General features: G+C 42.4%; 1 protein-coding gene across 1 annotated transcript in view; it reads left to right on the top strand.

Moving 5' to 3' along the window:
• The window catches only part of SLC7A3 (solute carrier family 7 member 3), a 34,813-nt gene extending 13,233 nt beyond the window's left edge, over nucleotides 1-21,580 (top strand). The window contains exons 3-11 of the mRNA XM_068247618.1: nucleotides 101-278; nucleotides 366-478; nucleotides 1,915-2,137; nucleotides 3,859-3,998; nucleotides 5,463-5,565; nucleotides 10,604-10,818; nucleotides 10,915-11,081; nucleotides 15,564-15,672; nucleotides 18,853-21,580. Of these exons, the coding sequence (XP_068103719.1) occupies nucleotides 101-278; nucleotides 366-478; nucleotides 1,915-2,137; nucleotides 3,859-3,998; nucleotides 5,463-5,565; nucleotides 10,604-10,818; nucleotides 10,915-11,081; nucleotides 15,564-15,672; nucleotides 18,853-18,965 (1,361 nt within the window). The 3' untranslated portion in view covers nucleotides 18,966-21,580. The remainder of the gene's footprint in view (nucleotides 1-100; nucleotides 279-365; nucleotides 479-1,914; nucleotides 2,138-3,858; nucleotides 3,999-5,462; nucleotides 5,566-10,603; nucleotides 10,819-10,914; nucleotides 11,082-15,563; nucleotides 15,673-18,852) is intronic.
• Nucleotides 21,581-22,573: the final 993 nt, after the last annotated feature.

Raw genomic sequence — 22,573 nt, forward strand, 5'->3', positions numbered from 1 at the left:
CAAATATAACTTTCTGCCTAATAGATCTGCATATTTTATTTGTTCACATCCACTTAGTTGATGTGACAACCTGTTCTAAAATAGCATTTTCTCTTTTCAGCGCTCCTTGCTTTTGGTGTCAGCGAGTCCGCGTTGGTAAATAAAGTCTTCACAGCTATCAATCTGCTAGTTTTGGCTTTCGTCATCTTAGCTGGTTTTCTGAAAGGTGATATAAACAACTGGAAACTCACCCAGGAGGATTATTATAATATGACATCATCATACAATGTCTCTGAAAGGTAAGAATGCATAACTGCTTGCCAAGTGGCTATTCCAAGTAGTATTTCATTTGTTATTAACCTCTACTTGCTTCTTTTTTTTTTCAGTTCCACAAGCTTTGGTGTTGGTGGTTTTGTTCCTTTTGGATTTAGTGGCGTTGTATCTGGTGCTGCTGCCTGTTTTTATGCTTTCGTGGGATTTGACTGTATTGCAACCACAGGTAATAAGTCTTAAATGGCGTGTGCTTTGTTCTAGGCTACAAGGCTTTTTTCCCTTTTATTTTTTGCTTTACATTTAGGTTGTGCAAACTGGGACCTTATTCAATAACGTGAATATCCTATAGTATTTATTAGCATATAAAAGCGCCAAAGAAGATTAGTTAAAATGATGCACAGTGTATGAAAAGTAGAGGCTTTGTATTGTTTTACTTATTCTTTTACTTAGGATACTTCTACTCCAGGACATTAAAAAGCAGCTCTCTGCAGAAATATATATGGTAACACATTTACCCTCAGGGCCCTTTCACACTGGCATGGTGCATTGCAGCAAATTGCTGCACTGCTACTGCAGCCTAATGATGGCCTATGGTGAAGTCCATACTTCCCATGTTGCGGTACGCTATTTCATAGATTTTAGCTCTGGCATACTTCAATGAACGTGTCATTGAGCAAAAAACAATAAAGCAGTTAAAACCTAAAAAGTAGATTTAAACATAAAAGAAAACTCTGGAATATCTTAAAAAGCCATTTTTAGGAGAAGGAAGATAGATACAATCGTTTGTTTCATTTGTTTATTTTCGCTTCGGGTGTCCTTTAACGCTAGTGCATACCATACCTACGCCTTTCTAGTTTGCTAATTTTACCAACCTATTGTCAGTCAGCCCAGTTGGTTGGGAGATATTTTACCAGGCGTTTCCTTTTTAACGTTACACCACCTTTTTTCAGTCTTGTTAACCTCCTGCATAAAACAAAATGGGGAATATTAGATGTGTAAATCATCATATTCTTATTTCTTTACATTTTTTTGGGTGGGGGGCAGGGCAAAAGTCAACAAGATATTTTCATCTCATGCTACTAAAAGTGTATTTGTCGTTTGCAGTACTTGCCACAGAGATGTTTCGCTTTAGTTCTTGCTCTTGGCGACCTTGTCACTAGTACAATTAGTGAACCAAAACTTGATTAGGATGCCTACATTCCTCACTTTTCAGAGCTAGAATAAGAAAAAATGCAGTTTTATTTTTAGCGCATTGGTTTTACCTTCGCTTAGAAATAACTGCACACAAGACTTTGAACTGCATGAGGAAGGGTTGAAACCACTGTCAATTTTTATTTGTGTGTGTGTGGGGGGGGTACCCTTTTTTGTCCTGTAGTCCACATTTACAGAGAACAGGCCACCCAGGTACACAAAGCAAAACTGACCTATTGGAGGTCTTGATCCTTCTATTCCACCCAAAACTGTGGGAAAAAAGTTCTGGATATGCTATAAAGATAGTTAGAGATACCGTATTTATGCTGTAAAGGTAGTTATGGATGTACATTCACAGCATCTTCGGAGTAAAGTAATATACACAAGTAAATACATATTAATTCTGAATTGCGGTACTTTGACAACGGTTTATTCTTTGGTGCCATTCTTAATGTGTATTTTTTGTTGCAGGTGAAGAAGCCAAGAACCCGCAGCGTTCCATCCCCATTGGCATCATAATTTCCCTCTTTGTGTGTTTTGTGGCATACTTTGGCGTTTCTGCCGCACTTACACTCATGACACCTTATTACTTGCTGAACAAAGACAGCCCTCTCCCCGGAGCTTTCAGCTATGTGGGCTGGGAGCCAGCTCGTTATGTTGTCGCTGTGGGATCTCTGTGTGCTCTCTCAGCAAGGTAAAACAATATAGCTGTATGTAAGAACATTATTATAGTTGTGAAACATATAATAACTCAGAGACACATTTTTTAATAATCCCACAGAGGATACATTTTCACTTACATACACTGCAACAAATCAAATGGAATGTAGAATGTTTCAAGAACTGATGCACAAAATAACTATTTGCTTTACAGTGTCCTCACACTTCAAACTGTCATCAGCCTTTGGTACTAGTGATTAAAGTCCGTAGTGGCTGCTTTGCCTGGGACAAGGATAGTGATGTTTCACCTCCTTAACTGGGTTTCCTATTAAATAAAATAGGTAGAGGTTTTTATTTTTTGATGGCTTCAGTATTTGTCAGGGACACCAGAGATCTCTTGCTGCCAGAGCCCCAGACACCGCACAGAGATGAAAATAAAATGAAGCTGCTGGGGAATTCTTCATGCTAGGGTCTTCTAAATAAACCTTATGCTTTACCATTGCAGGACGAGCTGCCTGGTATAGTTACCATTTTATGTGTCAGTTGCTTTTTTAGGGCAGGAACTCTTGAAAACAAATCTGTTGCTTTAAAGTAGAACTGAACCCTGCAATATTACTCAGCCTCCACATATAGGAAAAACAACATGAATTGGATAGAACCTGCTCACACCAAGGTTTACTTTTGATGGAAAAATATCTTGTTATAATGGAGCACTGTCATGTGATAGTGCAGCACATAAGTGTTTACTTCATTAGCTGATTATATTTATAAATTATCTGCAGCCTAGCTTTCTCTTGCCACTCTAGCTTGCTGCTCCCTATCACTGGTCTTACTTTAAAAACATAAATAAATAATAATTTTGAGTTGATGCAGGATTATGCAAATTGTGTATGCACATTTTAACCAATCGAATGTTACCTCAGCAGGATTTAATTGGTTCATTTTCAAGCTGCATACATTTGCATACAACATTTGCATAGTGCTTCATCAACTCAAAATTATATTCCTCTCATTGACCATCCTTACTAACAACTTGCGGTGGTAGGCCACAGAATGCCCCATTAGGCCGCACTACCCACTGAACAGGCACCAACCTGATGTGGTAATTGTGCCATGTAACACGTTACCATGTGTATTATCAGTACATTTTCTGTGGCCTTCTTTGGTGGTAAGTTTATTCTTACACTACTTGTTGTTTTAATCATTTTATTGTTTTTGGTGACTTCATTAATAATTAGTTACACTTAGCACACCCTTGAGGCGTCTCCAGTGTATAATAGTGTCACAGCCGTAGGACCAATTATTTTTCCTTTATTTGGAGCGCAGCTGATTCTGACATCCAGTATTGCCCGTGGTTGTGGGCCAGTATGTATACTTTCCTCTATAGCGGTTCGCCTAGTCACAGCTTTATGAGTAACATGCTATACACTTCATCACATTTGCATAATGTACTATACAACATTGGCTTTCAGTAAATCCCTGCTGTTTTCCTTGAAGGTTTCCACTGCCCTAATACCCCTACATAAATGAAATTCCACATATTTGAAGGGTTAAAAGAATCCTTACAGTCTCAGACCCACAACTATTTATCATTTTAAAAATCACATGCAGTTCCCACATACAGTGTAATAATGATTCCATGCAATATCTTGAAACCACTGTCTGACATGGAATATTTGCAGATTAGTGTATAAATGGGAAGGAGAAAGTAGCACTTACAAAAATCTAATGACAATATTTTGTTATTTTCTGCAGTTTGCTGGGCTGTATGTTTCCTATGCCTCGTGTCATTTATGCCATGGCTGAGGATGGCCTGCTGTTCAAGTTCCTTGCTAAAATCAGTAAGAGGACCAAGACGCCAGTGATAGCAACCATAGCGGCTGGAATTGTGTCAGGTGAGATTTTACTGAGTAATAACTATTGATATGTGTATATACTGTATATATATATTTGTGTGTGTGTGTGTGTGTGTGTGTGTGTGTGTGTGTATAGATAGATAGATAGATAGATAGATAGATAGATATAAAAAGCACTCATTTTGACAAACAAGGCCTTGAAGAGCCCTAACATAAGCTGAATTTTTCCATTGGTGTAAACTGATGTGGTTGGGAAGGAGGCAAAGCTACACTCGCATAGCTGTGCCCACCAACTGTCCACCAGACTCCAGGCCAGCCTCTACTCTATGCTTAGGTAGGTTGTTGGTGATGTCTGGGTTCACTGGCTGTAGATTGTCTATAGGGTGAAGCTCAGACATATGAGGGCTCTCTGAGCCTTGTTTGTCAAAAGCACTGCAGAAAGGGTGGTATGGAATAGCAATATTCAATGAGATGCTATTTTCTCAGCTTGCATATAGATTTAATGTGCGGCGCAATGTATCATAAGTGGTTCCGACAATGCAGATGTGACACAGACTCTGCAGTGTGTTGCTGAGCAGAACCCCTCGACACACAATTGAGTTGGAGTCAATGGCACCACAACAATCTATTCATATTGTTGTGGGAGTGCAGCGCATGCACCGATCGGCAATATTTCAGTGACGTACTTCCTGTCAATCAGGAAGCATTGCACTGAGTGGGAGGGCGGAGCTACGCACATCACCTTGGAGCACTCTCTTGCAGGGTGATTTAAAAATAAAATGGTGCGGTGTGGTTGTGCTGTGGTGGGGTCCCTGGTTGTAAGACAATCGCACCGCACCATGTGTGAAACCAGGCTTAATGTATCGTGTGTGACCACCTTTAAAGTCTTGTCCTGCAGATGTGTTTTGTTTCAGTAACACTCTTAATATAATGCAACTATAGAAAACACAATAACCAGGAAACTAGCAACTTACATAAAAAACAGCAATGGCAGAACTCTTATTCTTTTGCCATACATTTCATGTGTTTTTGTGTTTCTATGTGCTGGACAGTGTACTAGACAGGGCCGGATTTACCATAAGGCACTGTAGGCCTGTACCTACAGGCAGCTGATGGAAAGGCAGCTCACTCCCCTTCCCAAGTGCCTTCCTCTTGCCTTACCTATGCAGGGTCCTGAGTGGAGTGTGAATAAGAGGTTACACACTTATGACTGGCAAGGGAAGTAAGGGAGAAGTGACAGCTGGGACAGCCAGCACAGTTGCGGTGAGGTTTGGCGGGTATTTGTAGGTTTATGGACGGTGAAGTCTAGGGTGTCAGGACATCTGTGCCTATAGGCTCCTGTGATGTAAATCCAGGCCTGGTACCCAGAATCTCAGAAGTCAGCAGCAGTGAACTGTGTGAATGGGCCATTTTACTGATAAACTGTTTCTCATGACATAGTGTAAGTGACTACTGTGTATGCTGCGGTGCTGATGCTTCCTCTCTTTTCATCAATCTTTGCAGCTATCATGGCTTTCCTATTTGATCTGGGAGTCCTGGTAGAACTGATGAACATCGGTACCTTACTGGCATATTCTTTGGTCGCCATCTGCGTTGTCATCCTTCGGTGAGACATTTGAATAGTATATAATTTCTCTACTACAAAAAAAGTGGGATAAAACTGACATAACATTCAATAAAAATGTTTCCTACTTTTTATTACCCACACAGTTACCATATTTACTTTTGTACACAAGTAATATTACAAGTTCCCAAAGTACGGTTTATCTGCTGTGAAAGATGCCATTGCATTTTATTGCACTACTGCAGTGCTGGGCCGAAATTACGCATTAGCGTAATTACGCATCGTAATTCACTACAAATGCACCGTAAGCGTTACGTGTAAGGTTACGGTATTACGCGTAATTAATTACGCGTAGACCGTGGGTTACATTTTACGTGTAACAAATTACGCGTAAGACAGTAAACTCCCATTGAAATTACACAGTCTGCCGTAATCGCGTAATATTACGCTCCCGTATAATATAAAAAAGCCGCCGACTTTAAGGGTTAATAGCAAAGCCCCCTTAAGTGCTAAGAGCCTCAAATTTGGAGAATATATTAAGGAGATCAGAAGGAATAAGAGGAAAATTTTTTTTTTCAAAAAGACTTTATAGTTTTTGAGAAAATCGATGTTAAAGTTTCAAAGGAAAAATAGATACATTTAAAAACCCGCCGACTTTAACGGTTAATAGCAAAGCCTGCTTAAAATTTAGAAACACCAAATTTACAGGGTATATTAAGGGGATCAGTGGGAATAAGAGGAAAAAAATTTTTTTCAAAAAGACCTTATAGTTTTTGAGAAAATCGATTTTTAAGTTTCAAGGGCAAAAATGTCTTTTAAATGCGGAAAATGTCAGTTTTTTTTGCACAGGTAACAATAGTGTTTTATTTTCATAGATTCCCCCAAGTGGGAAGAGTTTTACTTACTTCGTTCTGAGTGTGGGAAATATTAAAAAAAAAAACGACGTGGGGTCCCCCCTCCCAGACCTCTTTAACCCCTTGTCCCCCATGCAGACTGGGATAGCCAGAATGCGGAGCACCGGCCGCGTGGGGCTCCGCACCCTGACTATACCAGCCCGCATGGTCCATGGATTGGGGGGTCTCGGAAGGGGAGGGGCAGCCAAGCTTTCCCCTCCCCCTCCGAGCCCTTGTCCAATCCAAGGACAAGGGGCTCTTCTCCACCTCCGATGGGCGGTGGAGGTGGAGGCCGCGATTTCCTGGGGGGGAGGTTCATGGTGGCATCTGGGAGTCCCCTTTAAAAAGGGGTCCCCCAGATGCCCACCCTCCCTCCCAGGAGAAATGAGTATAGAGGTACTTGTACCCCTTACCCATTTCCTTTAAGAGTTAAAAGTAAATAAACACACAGACACTTTGAAAAAGTATTTTAATTGAACAAAAAACATAACCACGAAAAAAGTCCTTTAATATTCTTAATTAACCATTAATACTTACCTGTCCCTTTAAAAGCCAGTTCCCACGCAATATCCTCGGAAATATACTAATCAGTTACAATGTAACAAAGCTATTACAATGTAACAACTTTGTTACTTTGTAACACCACCGCACCCGACGTCACTCGCCGCCACCGCCGCGTCTGCGCTGACCCGACAGAGCTCTGAGCTATATAGCTCAGAGCTCCCTAAGCATCTTTGTATTTGGGCTCCAAGGAGCCCCATTGGTCCTTAGCAGACCAATGGGGTTCCTTTAAATCAGAAGGAACCCCATTGGTCTGCTAAGGACCAATGGGGCTCCTTGGAGCCCAAATACAAAGATGCTAAGAGAGCTCTGAGCTATATAGCTCAGAGCTCTGTCGGGTCAGTGCGGGACGCTAAGTCCCCGCCGCCTCCCGCTGTCAGCCCCGCCCACATCTGTCACCCACATGTCACCCACATGTGGGTGACATGTGGAAGAGGCGGGGAGGACAGCGGGAGGCGGCGGGGACTTAGCGTCCCGCACGGACCCGACAGAGCTCTGAGCTATATAGCTCAGAGCTCTCTTAGCATCTTTGTATTTGGGCTCCAAGGAGCCCCATTGGTCCTTAGCAGACCAATGGGGTTCCTTCTGATTTAAAGGAACCCCATTGGTCTGCTAAGGACCAATGGGGCTCCTTGGAGCCCAAATACAAAGATGCTTAGGGAGCTCTGAGCTATATAGCTCAGAGCTCTGTCGGGTCAGCGCAGACGCGGCGGTGGCGGCGAGTGACGTCGGGTGCGGTGGTGTTACAAAGTAACAAAGTTGTTACATTGTAATAGCTTTGTTACATTGTAACTGATTAGTATATTTCCGAGGATATTGCGTGGGAACTGGCTTTTAAAGGGACAGGTAAGTATTAATGGTTAATTAAGAATATTAAAGGACTTTTTTCGTGGTTATGTTTTTTGTTCAATTAAAATACTTTTTCAAAGTGTCTGTGTGTTTATTTACTTTTAACTCTTAAAGGAAATGGGTAAGGGGTACAAGTACCTCTATACTCATTTCTCCTGGGAGGGGGGGTGGGCATCTGGGGGACCCCTTTTTAAAGGGGACTCCCAGATGCCACCATGAACCTCCCCCCCAGGAAATCACGGCCTCCACCTCCACCGCCCATCGGAGGTGGAGAAGAGCCCCTTGTCCTTGGATTGGACAAGGGCTCGGAGGGGGAGGGGAAAGCTTGGCTGCCCCTCCCCTTCCGAGACCCCCCAATCCATGGACCATGCGGGCTGGTATAGTCAGGGTGCGGAGCCCCACGCGGCCGGTGCTCCGCATTCTGGCTATCCCAGTCTGCATGGGGGACAAGGGGTTAAAGAGGTCTGGGAGGGGGGACCCCACGTCGTTTTTTTTTTAATATTTCCCACACTCAGAACGAAGTAAGTAAAACTCTTCCCACTTGGGGGAATCTATGAAAATAAAACACTATTGTTACCTGTGCAAAAAAAACTGACATTTTCCGCATTTAAAAGACATTTTTGCCCTTGAAACTTAAAAATCGATTTTCTCAAAAACTATAAGGTCTTTTTGAAAAAAAATTTTTTCCTCTTATTCCCACTGATCCCCTTAATATACCCTGGGAATTTGGTGTTTCTAAATTTCAAGCAGGCTTTGCTATTAACCGTTAAAGTCGGCGGGTTTTTAAATGTATCTATTTTTCCTTTGAAACTTTAACATCGATTTTCTCAAAAACTATAAGGTCTTTTTGAAAAAAAAAATTTCCCTCTTATTCCTTCTGATCTCCTTAATATATTCTCCAAATTTGAGGCTCTTAGCACTTAAGGGGGCTTTGCTATTAACCCTTAAAGTCGGCGGCTACCTAACATTGATCCATGCGTCAACTTTTCCGCTTGGCAGCATGACCTTACGCATTAATTGCTAGTAGGAATTTACGCGTAAGCCTATAACGTAACAACTTGAATTACGGTATTCTTACGCGTAATTGCGTAAGGGCAATGCGTAATTACAGACATGTACCGAAATTGAATGTCTATGCCGTAAGCGTAATTTCGTAATGCGTAATAGCGTAAAATTACGCGTAATGATCCGTAAGCGTAGCTTTTTCCATTACGATCAGCACTGCACTACTGCTGTATTTATATATTAATATCAAGCTAGTGATCACTTCTCAGCTCTCTGCTTCTGGAGCAGAGAGAAAGCTCAGCACAGCTAGGAATGTATACTAAAGGTGCCCATACATCAGGCGATGGATGGGCAAATCGACCAAGAAACAGATCTCTATCTGATCAGGAATTGGCCTTGTGACACCGCTTTGCTGGCTTGAAGCTAAGTCAGTGGCAAGATTTTCCTTAAAAAAAACAAAATAAGAGGGTTCCCTTTGTTCACTTCATTCAGAACTAAAACACACTTTACAGTGCTGCATTAAGATGCAACCAGAAGATGTTCTTAGGCCTACAGATTGTTAGATGATTACAAGCTCATAGTTCAGGCATCCATATGAAAGAGGCCTGAATGTGGTCTTGTCTTAAAACTTGGTATCTATGAGCTAAGGTGTCTGGAATGGCGTCATTGCAATTATACTTACAAACTGTGTATAAGAACAAATTTCCCTACAAAACGGGGAAAACACTTCTCCCTTTTCAGGCTCTTTTAAGCTAATATTTTAGTGGGCAGTACATATCTCTCCATCTCTGTAATGTGGAAACTAAATAACTGGGGCATATTTTATCCTGTGTTATAGTCCATCAGTGATAACTAAAGATGGTCAATGAGATGCCAATTTCAGCTTCAATGTAAATTGAAGGCAAGTTGCAGACATCTGGGAATTGGGCTGATTAAAAATGCCAGGAAGGCCATTTTATTGATCCATTTTTAATCTGCATCCAATTTGTATGCAAGTTGGAATCATTAAAATGAACCTGTAGTCTCTGGGGGACAAAAGTTAGATACTGCCCTATGTAGAGGGACTGTCCAGAGGCTTTCTATGTCCTCCTTGATCCGGCGGTTGCTGCACTTGAACCCTCTGAACATATCTGACAAGAGCTTCTTGAATACGTTCTCGCGCCCACACTCCACTTTGTGAATGAGTGTGGTCATACTGTATGAGTACAAACGCACCTGCAGTAAACGGGAGCAGTTCCTTGCTATTGTGTGCGTATAGCTGTACTCGTGCAGATGCAGTACAGCTACGCTTGATCACGAAGGGGAGCATGGCTGCAAACTGTTAGAGGGTCTCGACCAGAAGCGGTGGTGTGGAGGTGGATGGAGGTACCATCTTGACTATCCAGAGGCTTCCCCTCTACCTTGGTAAATATCTAACTTTTTGTCCCCCGGAAACTACAGATTTAATTTAACATCTTATTCGCCATCTCTATTGATAACTTGATCTGCAAATGTGAATGGTGGAGAGATGTAGACCAGAAATGTTGAACTCCAATCGTCAAGGCCGGAAGTCCAAACACATTTTTGTCACAACTCAAATTTATTGATGGGACTGAATCGGTGAAGGTGTGGTTCATCACATTTCTCCACTTCTCAATCCATCCTAAACACTGGCTTGGAGATAGCCCTTGAGGACCGGAGTTCGACACATGATGTAGACATATAGGTTCAGGAATGTTATTTTATGACTAAAGACTTGCCGTTTGCTGACTTGTCACTTTGTGATTCTTCAGGTACCAGCCGGACCAGCAAAATTCCATATATAAGAACACAGAGATGATAAAGCTGAATGTCGAGGCGACTGAAGCAACCATTAGTGATGTTCAGATTACTCCAAACACAATACTCCACAGTGACACCTTCTCCTTCAAATACCTCATCAATCCTGCCTGTAAAGAACCTACTATAATGTCGGGTCACATTGTGTATGGATGTGTGTTAATACTCTGTAAGTTTGTAGTATTACTGCAATAGCAATATACATTTCACATTACCTATTAGAATGGATACATTTAATTCACTATTTTTCATTTATTTTTTATAGCGTTCCTGTTCATTGCCTTATGTGCTTTGCTGTCTTACACACTCAATGATCTTCTGGATGGAAAGCCAGTCCAAGTCCTGTTTTTTTCCATACTGTCTTTGGCAGCTGTGGTAATCACCATCTTCATCTGGAGGCAGCCAGAAAACCAAACTCATCTGTCTTTCAAAGTATGTTCCACTTTCTTGTTACTGTAGCTATAACTAACTCTATTTTATCACAGACTAACTAATCCAACTTTGGCCTTAAAGAGAACCCGAGGTGTGTTTAAAGAATGTTATCTGCATACAGAGGCTGGATCTGCCTATACAGCCCAGCCTCTGTTGCTATCCCAAACCCCACTAAGGTCCCCCTGCACTCTGCAATCCCTCATAAATCACAGCCATGCTGTGAGGCTGTGTTTACATCTGTAGTGTCAGTCTCAGCTGCTCCCCCGCCTCCTGCATAGCTCCGGTCCCTGCCTCCGTCCCTTCCCTCCAATCAGCAGGGAGGGAAGGGATGCAGGCGGGGACCGGAGTTCTGCAGGAGGCGGGGGAGCAGCTGAGACTGACACTATAGAGATAAACACAGCCAGCTCTGACAAGCTGTTTGTCAGCAGCGTGGCTGTGATTTATGAGGGATTGCAGAGTGCAGGGGGACCTTAGGGTGGTTTGGGATAGCAACAGAGGCTGGGCTGTATAAACAGATCCAGCCTCTGTATGCAGATAATATTCTTCAAACCCACCTCGGGTTCTCTTTAATTCATTAAGGGCAGTTTGGTAAAATCATTTAGGTCAGTAAAATACTGCATTCCGTATTTTACACTTTTTTCCCAAATTCACTAGATTTTCTGCATGAGGTAGAAATTTGGTAATTTACCAAATAAACATGCTTCAATTCACCAAGCTCTGCTCGGTGCGTATCACTTACCAGCTGTGGAGCAGGTCAGCAGTCGAACAGGAAGCTGTATGTAGTGTTTCCTGTCCAGTGCATCCCCGACAGGGGAGCTCTTCAGTATAAGAGTATACAGATGTTCACATCTAAAGGGATGCAGAAAAGCCTCATAATATGTTTTCATCCCCTGCTCTGCTACAGTGAACTCCTGCCTTCCTGGGTGTCGGACCAAATCAGGAGAGAAGCAGGGCTGTGTGGCTCTCCCTATTGGCTGCCTGGCTCTCCCTATTTGCTGTCTGTCAGTGTTACTGGATAGAGAGAGCATGGAGAGAGTGAGTCATTGGCTGGTCAGTGCTGGAGAAAAATACTGAAAACTTTTGCTTGATTTACCGAATGTGTTAATCTTTTTGTGAATTGCAATTTCTTGACACAAGTCGGTAATTTACCTCACAAGTCGGTAACTTTAATTTTCTGTACGGTAATAGGGTTAGTGAATTGAAATTTGGGAAGGTGATCAGTAAAATCAGCTGTTTTCAGCATTACCGAATGCGGTAATGCTCAGTGAATTGAGGCCTTTGTAATTAAACTGACTTTCAATAGACTGTGCAAAGCATTTTCATAGGAAATGTGAAAGAACTCTCTTGTTGCAATGGCAATTCACCAGGTTGTTTTTTTCTGAACACTTAGGCTTTTTTCAGATCTAAAATCGAAATCGCTGACAGCATTGATTTTAATTTTTTTTTTTTTGTGCGGTTCTTTTTTCTCCTACTGGCGCCTAGCTGAGCGCTTTGATTTTGTATAAAGCGCTTATCAAAGCGCTTTTGCAGAGCAATTTGTTTTTTCACCTCCTGACCCAACAGATCGCTCATAAAATGGTACAGGCAGCGCTTTGCTTAGCGGATCGAAAATTAACCGCTCTGATGTGAACACTCTCGTAGGAAAGCATTGCATAAGCTTTTTAGGGCGATTTTTAAAATGCTTGAAAAAAAAAAAAGGGCAAAACGCCCTAGGTGTGAACAAGGCCTTAATTTTGTATTCAATGAAGTTGAAAGGACATTTTTGGAGGGGCAGTCCAGGAAAACGAAACAATATTTTTTATAATTTTGAGAAAACTGGAAAACAGCGGAAACCCATGCACATATGAGGAAAACATGCAAACTCCGCACAATGCTTTGCATGTTTTTATCAACTAGTATGCAGACTGCCTTTAAAGAGACACTGAAGTCTCGTAAAATCCATGTTTTAATTTTAAAAATTTGTTTATCATCATAGCCCTACCTAAACCGCCGCATCCCCGCCTCTGAAATCGAACTAAATCCCCCCCTAACTCCCCCCTCTCTCTCCCCCGCAAAATCAATGACTTTCTTGATCGTGGATTTTGCTGCTGTTGAAAGTAGAGCTATGAGCCGCAGCTCTGCCTCCATTCGCGTCTATCAGCGTCGGATCTCCGCCTCTCCCCCGCCCCTCTCAGTGAAGGAAGACTGAGAGGGGCGGGGGAGAGGCGGCGATCCGGGCTGACAGACGCACTGAGGCAGAGCTGCGGCTCATAGCTCTGCCTCTCACGGAAGCGCAGCCCGGATTGCCCCCCAGGGAGTTGGGGGGGAAGGGGATTTAGGTAGATTACAGCGGCAGGGATGCGGCGGTTTAGATAGGGCAATAATGTTAAACACATTTTTTAAATAATAAAAAAAAAAATTATATATATATATATATATATATATATATATATATATATATATATACCGTATATACTCGCAAGCAAGCCGAATTTTTCACCCCCCAAAAGTGGCCCAAAAGTTGGGGGGTCGGCTTGCTTGCGAGTCATGTGCCATTATGGGTAAGTGGGTGGGTGGGTAGGTAGTGCCCCTTCCCGCTCCCCCCACGGCTGCCGCTGCTATTACCGGTACCTTGGGCGGCGCCGCTTCCTCTATCCCCGTCCTGCTCCGGTACACTAATTCACAGTAGCGCGCCCCTCGGCGGCTGCTGTGATGACGGAGGAAACCATAGAGAGCGGTTCCCATAGTAATGGCGATACACTTTGCCGCTACAGTAAGCCGCTCTCTATGGTTTCCTCCATCATCACAGCAGCCGACGACGAACACAGTAAATCCAGCGCTGGACACTTGGGCGCAGCAACGCAGGAGACTTGGGCGCAGCCGGCACCACCATAGGCCGTAATAGGAACTACGGCTATCGCAGGCACAGGGAGTAACTTCAGCGCCGTCTAAAGACGGATCTGAAGTTGCTTTTAAAACAATAATTCGGCTTCCAGCAATTGCTGGAAACCAAATTATTTCATTCCCTCACTATCCATGTCGGCCTGGAGGGGGAATAGTAATTAACACGGCCCGGACTGTGTCCTGCGCCCAAGTCTCCGGCGCCGTTCTCTCTCGTACGCGCCGCCGAGGGGCGCGCTGCTGTGAATTAGTTACCGGAGCAGGACGGGGATAGAGGAAGCGGCGCCGCCTAAGGTAATAGCAGCGGCGGCCGCGGGGGGAGCGGAATTACCTACCTACCCATACTGGGACTATACTAGCCATACTGGGGCACAATGCTAGCTATACTGGGGCACTATGCTAGCTATACTGGGGCACTATGCTAGCTATACTGGGGTACTATGCTAGCCATACTGGGCAATATACTAACCATACTGGGCACTATACTAGCTATACTGGGCACTTTACTAGCTATACTGGGGGACTACCTACCCATACTGGGCACTTTACTAGCTATACTGGGCACTATACAAGCTATACTGGGTCGCTACCTACCCATACTGGGCACTATACTAGCTATACTGGGACACTATACTAGGCACTTTACTATCTATACTGGGGGACTACCTACCCATACTGGGCACTTTACTAGCTATACTGGGCACTATACTAGCTATACTGGGACACACTGGGGGGGGGGGGGATCACGCGGCCAGCATTTCCTACCCCCGGCTTATATGGGGGTCAATAATTTTTCCTGTTTTTTTCAGGAAAAAGTTGGGGGGTCGGCTTACATGCGGGTCGGCTTGCTTGCGAGTATATACGGTATATATATATATATATATATATTTTGCCCATTTATATCCAATTCTTAGGGTGCATACAAACATCCAATTTTTTATTGGCCAATGATTTTATCACTTCAAAGTAACATGTGAATCAATAGATTTGAAATACTGTGACCAAATTGCATAGGTAAGCTCTCATACTACATCACAGAAGGGGTACAATTGCCTGAAATGGCAAAGCATACCATACCTGCGTTATATCCTATTTATAAGTTGTGTGATTGGGCAGTGCCATCTGAGGTTTGTACATAGCTTTACTCCTTCAGGCCTTTTTTCCACTGCCTCAGATGCAGTACCCAGCGCGTCTATTTTTTCAGATGTTGCATGCGTGCAACTGCACCAAAGCCTTCGTGCAAAAGAAATGTTGCATGCTCTCTGACCTACACTCTGAAAACCAGATCTAGTGGAAACTGCTTCATTGGCTTTCATTACGTTTTTGATGTGTGGAAAAACGTGGCACCAGGCTGACACAGTGGAAACGGCTTTAGTCTGATATAAAATCTGTACTGTCACTGGGTTCTGGTTATGGGATTTCTTCTGAAAATATGCTTCTCAGCACCACTCGTTTTTAGTTTAACTTAAGTGTATGACTTGAGTGACAACCTATCTTACACTGTAAATGTTGTACAGTATGCTATATAAACACAGGAAAGATAGTGTCATTTTACACTATGACAAATGTCAGTGAAATCTTTTATTTCTGTGTCTTCCTCAGGTGCCTGCCCTTCCTATACTCCCATTGTTCAGTGTATTTATTAACCTATACTTTATGATGCAACTAGAGGCCAAAACGTGGATTGGATTTGCAGTGTGGATGGTAATAGGTATGTATTATAAAAATGGTGTTCTTATAAAATCTTGTCTTATACATAAAAATCAGTATATAATTGCATGGGCAATTGAGAAATGGTTTCTACTTGCAGTTGCCCAGCATGCAAATAGAAGCCATTTCTCAATGCACTCTTTTAACCTTTGGATAAAGACAGGTGCATGCATGTAGCTTTTATAAACACACTGGTGAGAATGCTTTTACACATTCAGCAGAGTGGGATTCTGCAGAATTTAGCTGCAGTGCTGGCCACAAAGAGTTAATTTCAGCAGCAAAGTAAGGAAGTGGCTGTGGTCAGGTGTTGGCTCAGTGCTAAGGAAGCAGCCCCCACTCTGCTGGCTGCAGTATAGTTCGTGCACAATCTCTTGGTCATATGACTGACTTTTCCATAGGAGATTTCCTCAGAACAGTTGCACCAAATATGAACACTTTGCATGTTATGGTATAGTACCCTAATAGCATTTACAGACAATAAAAAGTCCTGGAGAGCAAAAAAGGCTGTAAAGAGTGAGTGAAAAGCATTGGGAAAATGTGTTGAACGCTCATCCCAATTTTTTCAACTTTGAACTCTCTTGAACAGACAGTGGCCTCAGTTCACTAAGCTTATCTCCTGTCTTTAAAGAGTAACTGTTAGCCCCCAAATTGAAATTTAAAACACTATTGCAATGTTTTATTTATTATAGAAGTGAGCCAAAAAGCCAATGTACAAGTTAAAAATCAATCTAATTTTGTTACTATCTAACCTTTTCCCCCAGCTCCGGACGCAAGCCGCATATCAGATACTGTAGCATGCAGAGCATGCCTATGTCTGGCCGACCCCCCTCTCCCCCCCCCCCCAGGACCAGGTGCCAATATATTCTCCCCACCGCAGCTGACCGCTCTGACACGGAGAGAGCGGCAGCACTTCCAGAGCAGCACCGCAGAGCAGCCGCCGCCGAGTCACATGTGAGAGAATCACATGTGAGAGAGATGCACGGCGCTGGCTGCTCTGCGGTGCTGCTCTGGAAGTGCTGCCGCTCTCTCCGTGTCAGAGCGGTCAGCTGCGGTGGGGAGAATATATTGGCACCTGGTCCTGGGGGGGAGAGGGGGGTCGGCCAGACATAGGCATGCTCTGCATGCTACAGTATCTGATATGCGGCTTGCGTCCGGAGCTGGAGGAAAAGGTTAGATAGTAACAAAATTAGATTGATTTTTAACTTGTACATTGGCTTTTTGGCTCACTTATATAATAAATAAAACATTGCAATAGTGTTTTAAATTTCAATTTGGGGGCTAACAGTTACTCTTTAATAACGTTTCTGAGCTGTTTCTACTGTTATCACCATGGCGATAAGGCATGTAGTATTTACTAAACAAATTACCTCAGCCAAACCTATTTAACGCTTCTGTCTTTAAGTTAAGGAGAGATCTCTAAAGTTAATGTTTCAATACTTAAAATAACTACAGAATTCTAAAGTTAAAGACAGGCTGTTAATTAACTGCATGTGAAAATATCTACAGAGGAGGTAACTTAAAGAGACTCAGAGCTGAATCATTATACAAAATGTATACATACCTGGGGCTTCCTCCAGCCCCATCCACACGGATCACTCCCACGCCGCCGTCCTCAGCCTTCTCTGTATTCTACACTGGGTCCCATAACTTCCGCCAGTCGGGGCCAGTCTGAGCAAGCGCAGGGTGCTCCCTCCGTACTGTGCATGCGTAAGGCAGGCGCCAGAGAGACAGAGGGAGTCGCTGCACATGCGTAAAACTGGCCGCGTCTGGTTGAAGTTACGGGACCCTGTACAGAAGACTGAGGATGGCGGTGTGGGAGCGATCCGTGCAGATGGGGCTGGAGGAATCCCCAAGGTATGTATAAATTTTGTATAATTATTCAGCTGTGAGTCTCTTTAAAGTGAACCTTAAGCCAGGAAAAAAAATGAGTTTTACTCACCTGGGACTTCTACCAGCCCCCTGCAGCAGTCCTGTGCTCTCGCAGCCACTCACTAATCCTCTGGTCCCCCGCTTCCAGCTAGTTTCGTTTTTGCCGACAGGCCCATCAGGAGTGGCCACGTGTATCTTTTTATGCATTCCAGACTGTAATTAGCACTATTGCGGACCGCAACGTGTACAAAAATACGCGTTGTCGCATTACCTACGCGTAGATATGCGGCAATGCGTTTATTTGTACGCGTTGCGTTCCGCAATAGTGCTAATTACAGTCGGGAATGCGGAAAAAGATAAGCGTGGACAGTCCTGACGGGCCTGTCGGCAAAAACGAAACTAGCTGGCAGCGGGGGACCAGAGGATTAGTGAGTGGCTGCGAGGGCACAGGACTGCTGCAGGGGGCTGGTAGAAGCCCCAGGTGAGTAAAACTCCATTTTTTTTTCTGGCTTAAGGTTCACTTTAAAGGATACCCCAACTGAAATGTGACATAATGAGATAGACATGTGTATGTACAGTGCCTAGCACACAGATAACTATGCTGTGTTCCTTTTTTTCTTTCTCTGTCTGAAAGAGTTAAATATCAGGTATGTAAGTGGCTGACTCAGTCCTGACTCAGACAGGAAGTGACTACAGTGTGACCCTCACTGATAAGAAATTCCCCCTTTTTACCTCTTTCTTGCTCTCAGAAGCCATTTTCTGCTAGGAAAGTGTTTTATAGTTGGAATTTCTTATCAGTGAGGGTCACACTGTAGTCACTTCCTGTCTGAGTCAGGACTGAGTCAGCCACTTGCATACCTTATATTTAACTCTTTCAGGCAGAAAAATAAAAAAAGGAACACAGCATAGTTATCTGTGTGCTAGGCACTGTACATACACATGTCTATCTCATTATGTCACATTTCAGTTGGGGTATCCTTTAAGGACGAAAATTAAAAGATAACACTCACTGTGAAAATGTATCTCTACACATAAATAAGGAAAGATCGATGTGTGGTGGTAAGTTTTCTCTTGCCTTATCTCCATCATGATCTTCGTGAATTGAGGCCATTGAAAGGTCCTCTCTCTCCACTTTTTTTTTGTCTTTTATTAACCAATACTTTTACCTATACAAATGAAACCGTTGAATAGGAATCCTTTATATCTCTCTCTCTAATCATAAATGGGCTCCAGGGTAATGACTATTAGTGATAGGGCTGGATATAACCTGTTTTTACTGTTAAAGTATAACAATCTGTTTGTAATATTTTAGGGTTTCTCATCTATTTCTGTTATGGCATGTGGAACAGCACGGAGGAGCAGAATAAAAAAGAAAAACTCACTGTCAACTCTAACAACAAGGATCTTTCTGCTACTATTATATGATGACTGACATAGCATCTTACCTTATCTACAGTGTATTGATATAGCACAAGGTATATTTAGAAAACTGTTGCTATGTAAATGGTGCCACTTTCCAGTTTTTCTAAATTCATGCCTTTAGAGCACATTTGTTGTCCTCCAGGGCCGTAACCATGCCAGTGTTTACTCTCGACAGAGAAACGTATCCCACTTGATTAGCTGTGCCAAAAATGTGTGAGGACCTCGGCCCTTGAGGACTGGATTTTGACATCCCTGCTTTAGAGTAATGTTGACTTTTTTTCCCCCAACTGGTCATTAAATAAGAATGCACAAGTTCTTGCTGTAAAGCAATATCACAAGACTTCCAGATGACCGTTGCTGTAGCAGCTTTGATACAGATCTGCATGTGTAGTTTTCTCTCGTTTGGTCTCATGTATGAAGTATTTCTGCTTGCAACCCGTCAGTCTATGTGCCTTGTAGGGTTAGAACATTTTTATTAGAACACAAGTTAGGTAAAGATTAGTCGTAAGGCACTTTTTACACTCAGAAACTACTTTTATGTCCTGTGTAAGTCACAAAATAATTCTGACAGATTATACAGTTTTACTATTCAGTAGTCGGCAATGACATGTGTGTGTGTGTGGCTGAGACCTGATCGTGTTCTGCTTTTTTGTATTACGCTCTTGAAAAAGTGTTTTATTTTTAGCAGCTAGTATTGTCATATTTGTAATGGGGTAAAATGACATTCTATAACAATCAGCAGGAGCATTGTGATGTTACAGTACATGTTCCCGTTGCATCCATCACCAGTTATTTATATATTTAGGGACTCATTTCACACTTAATGGTGCCCATACACGATACAATAAAAACGTTTGATTTTTTCCGTTTATTCTATATAAATGATCGAATTGAATGAAAGTTGAAAATATTTTTTTTCGATCAAGAAATACGAACGATTATTCAGTTTTTCGAGAAAAATTTGATCGGACATGCTGGAAAAATCTTTACATTCGATCTAACGGAATAATCAAACTAAATTGTCTAATCGAAAAAAATAAAAAATTGTACCATGTATGGGCACCTTAAGAGAGATCAGCATATTATGTGGTGTACAAACCAGATATCCTTTGCTGACTTGATAAAGGATTTGAAGATTACTGATACTGGAACAATTTATTGTACAATGTACATTTATTTATTACCGTACACACTTGAGCTTCTGTAGGTGCTTTTTTAGATGAGACGTGTCTAGTTTACAGACTGCAGGTTCAACACACTATCGATGTATTACAGAGTGCAACTTGTGGGGAAAAAATCCATGTAGGTTTACTATGTTTGCAAATGAATATTCCCTACTCTAGATAGCAAGCATTGTGTTTTTATCATGTTTGAATACTGTAATAGTTTATTTTTATCTTTTTAATTTTATTGAAGTACCGGTATATTTTGTATTGTTTTGTGCTATTTATGATTTGAGATTTTATGCAGAGTTTTGTGTTTTTGTTTTTCTAATTGTATTTGAAAGCAGCCGCAGTCTAGAAGTAGCTGTATATAAATATTTTTATAAGTGTTGCTGCTTTTATATATGTTGTTACTTGAACTTCCCATTTTTTTACAAATACTTTTACGATTTCTATACATTTTGGATTTGCATAGTTTGCTAATTGTTGAATTGTTTTATTTAATATTTATTGACGTTTTAATTGGAGCAGACAGTGATAAAACCTTACTGATGAGAGACTCCCACATTGCTAAAATATAAAAATGCTGCGGTTTGTGTCCCAGTAGGCGTTCACCTTATTTCCATTTTTTGGGACCTTGCGTATGAGATGGAAAATTATATTAAATATCCCTATCCAACACTGTCATACTCCAGTCAAAAGTAACTTTTTTTTTTCTTTTTTTGGGGGGGAGGGCGGTAGAGTTTGGCTTCAATTTTGGAATTCAAAGGTAATAAACATAAAAGCATTTAAACAAAAAAACAAAAAAAAAAAAGCAATTACAAAAGCACTTATCAGCTACACTGCTCATATTACTGTATGTTGTGGCATCATACAGTATATTTTCAACTATTTAGTACCAGCAGTCTCTGCCCCCTTAAGGACCAGAGACCTGTGGTACAAGAAACCGCCAGATAGCTATGAATCACCGCACATGCCGCCATCCACGCTGTACTACGAGAACCTCAGGCCGCCCACTCTGCCATCTCTTATGACGGCAGAGCTCTGTAAGCCGGTCAGGAGCCGCTTTCATTGGCTCCTGATCATGTGATGATCAATGTAAGCCAATGGGAGTTGCTTACTTTTATGACTGGGCCAGGAGCCAATAAAATCGGCTCCTACCCAGCTCACAGGACTTCTGCCATCATAGAGACTGCATGGAGAGTGAGCTGTGGCGGGCAGAGAGCAGTGGGAGTGGCAAGAACGCGCGGCAGCAGTGAACTACGCCCTGGCAGGTATTGGAGTATCATTCGGTGTAGATTTCAATCACTGCCGCCCGTAAGTGATTAAACAATTCTTGATATTTGTTGTATGGAAAATGTTTTATTTTTATTTGTGTGTAATACTAATGTACTGTACAATGTAATGGATATCCCTGAATGTATTTTTTTACAAATAAATATTGTCTTTCTAGAACTTGAGTTCTGTAAGTTAAGTGGCTACATGTGTTGCATATCATTAGACGTAAGAAAGGCACATATCGCGCCGCCAACGTTTTAGCTGGTACGGAGTTTGTAGCTGGCTACTATGCAAGCAACTAACTGCCACAGGATTGGATAACCTTACACTAACTGTAACAGATCTGTAAGTGCTATATGTGGCCCATGTGTCATAGTCCTTTATGACTCAAGTGACAGTGCTGCTGTGTCATGTCTTTACGACTTGTATATTTTATATTAGTTTAATGTCTTGGCCTTCAGGGAAAGTTTGCATCAGTCATAATTGTGACATGGCAGTTATGCTGGTTATACAGTCCAATCTAATTCTACAATCTTTATTAAACATTACCCCATCTTCTATATACAGTATGAGAAACTACCTGAACTATCCAAACTGCATCCAATCATCCCTTATGTTACACAGATGTTAAGATTGTATCATGGGCAGCCTTAGGCCTGTGTGTGGCAGGCTGTCACAAAGCTTAGTATTCATATGTCTGTAATACATTGAGAGGCCCCTGGAGGCCTCTCACACACTTCTACTGATGACTCACATACATACATACACACAGTATATTATGTGCATTAATATGTATCATATGTTTCTGCATTCATACTGGTATTTGCTTAAAGCGGAACTGAAATAAAAAAAAAAAACAGTGTTTCACTTACCTGAAGCTTCTGCCAACCACTTGCAGCCTTCCTGCCCCCGGTCCTCAATGATTCTCCGTTCTCCCGCCGTCAGCCACTTTCGGTTCGGTGGACTCAGCAACTGCGCCCCAGGCCACGCGTATCTTTCGCCGCAATAATAGCGCGGGTCACTAGAAAGATACGCGTGGCTCGGGGTGCGTTGGCGTGGGAGAACCGAGAATCGTGGAGGACCGGTGTGGGACAGGAAGGCTGCAAGGGGCTGGCAGAAGCCCCAGGTAAGGGCTTTTTTCCACTACACACCGATTCTGGATGCAGAAAA

Source organism: Hyperolius riggenbachi, chromosome 8 (assembly GCF_040937935.1).
Source record: "Hyperolius riggenbachi isolate aHypRig1 chromosome 8, aHypRig1.pri, whole genome shotgun sequence".
In the NCBI taxonomy this organism is placed as follows: domain Eukaryota; kingdom Metazoa; phylum Chordata; class Amphibia; order Anura; family Hyperoliidae; genus Hyperolius; species Hyperolius riggenbachi.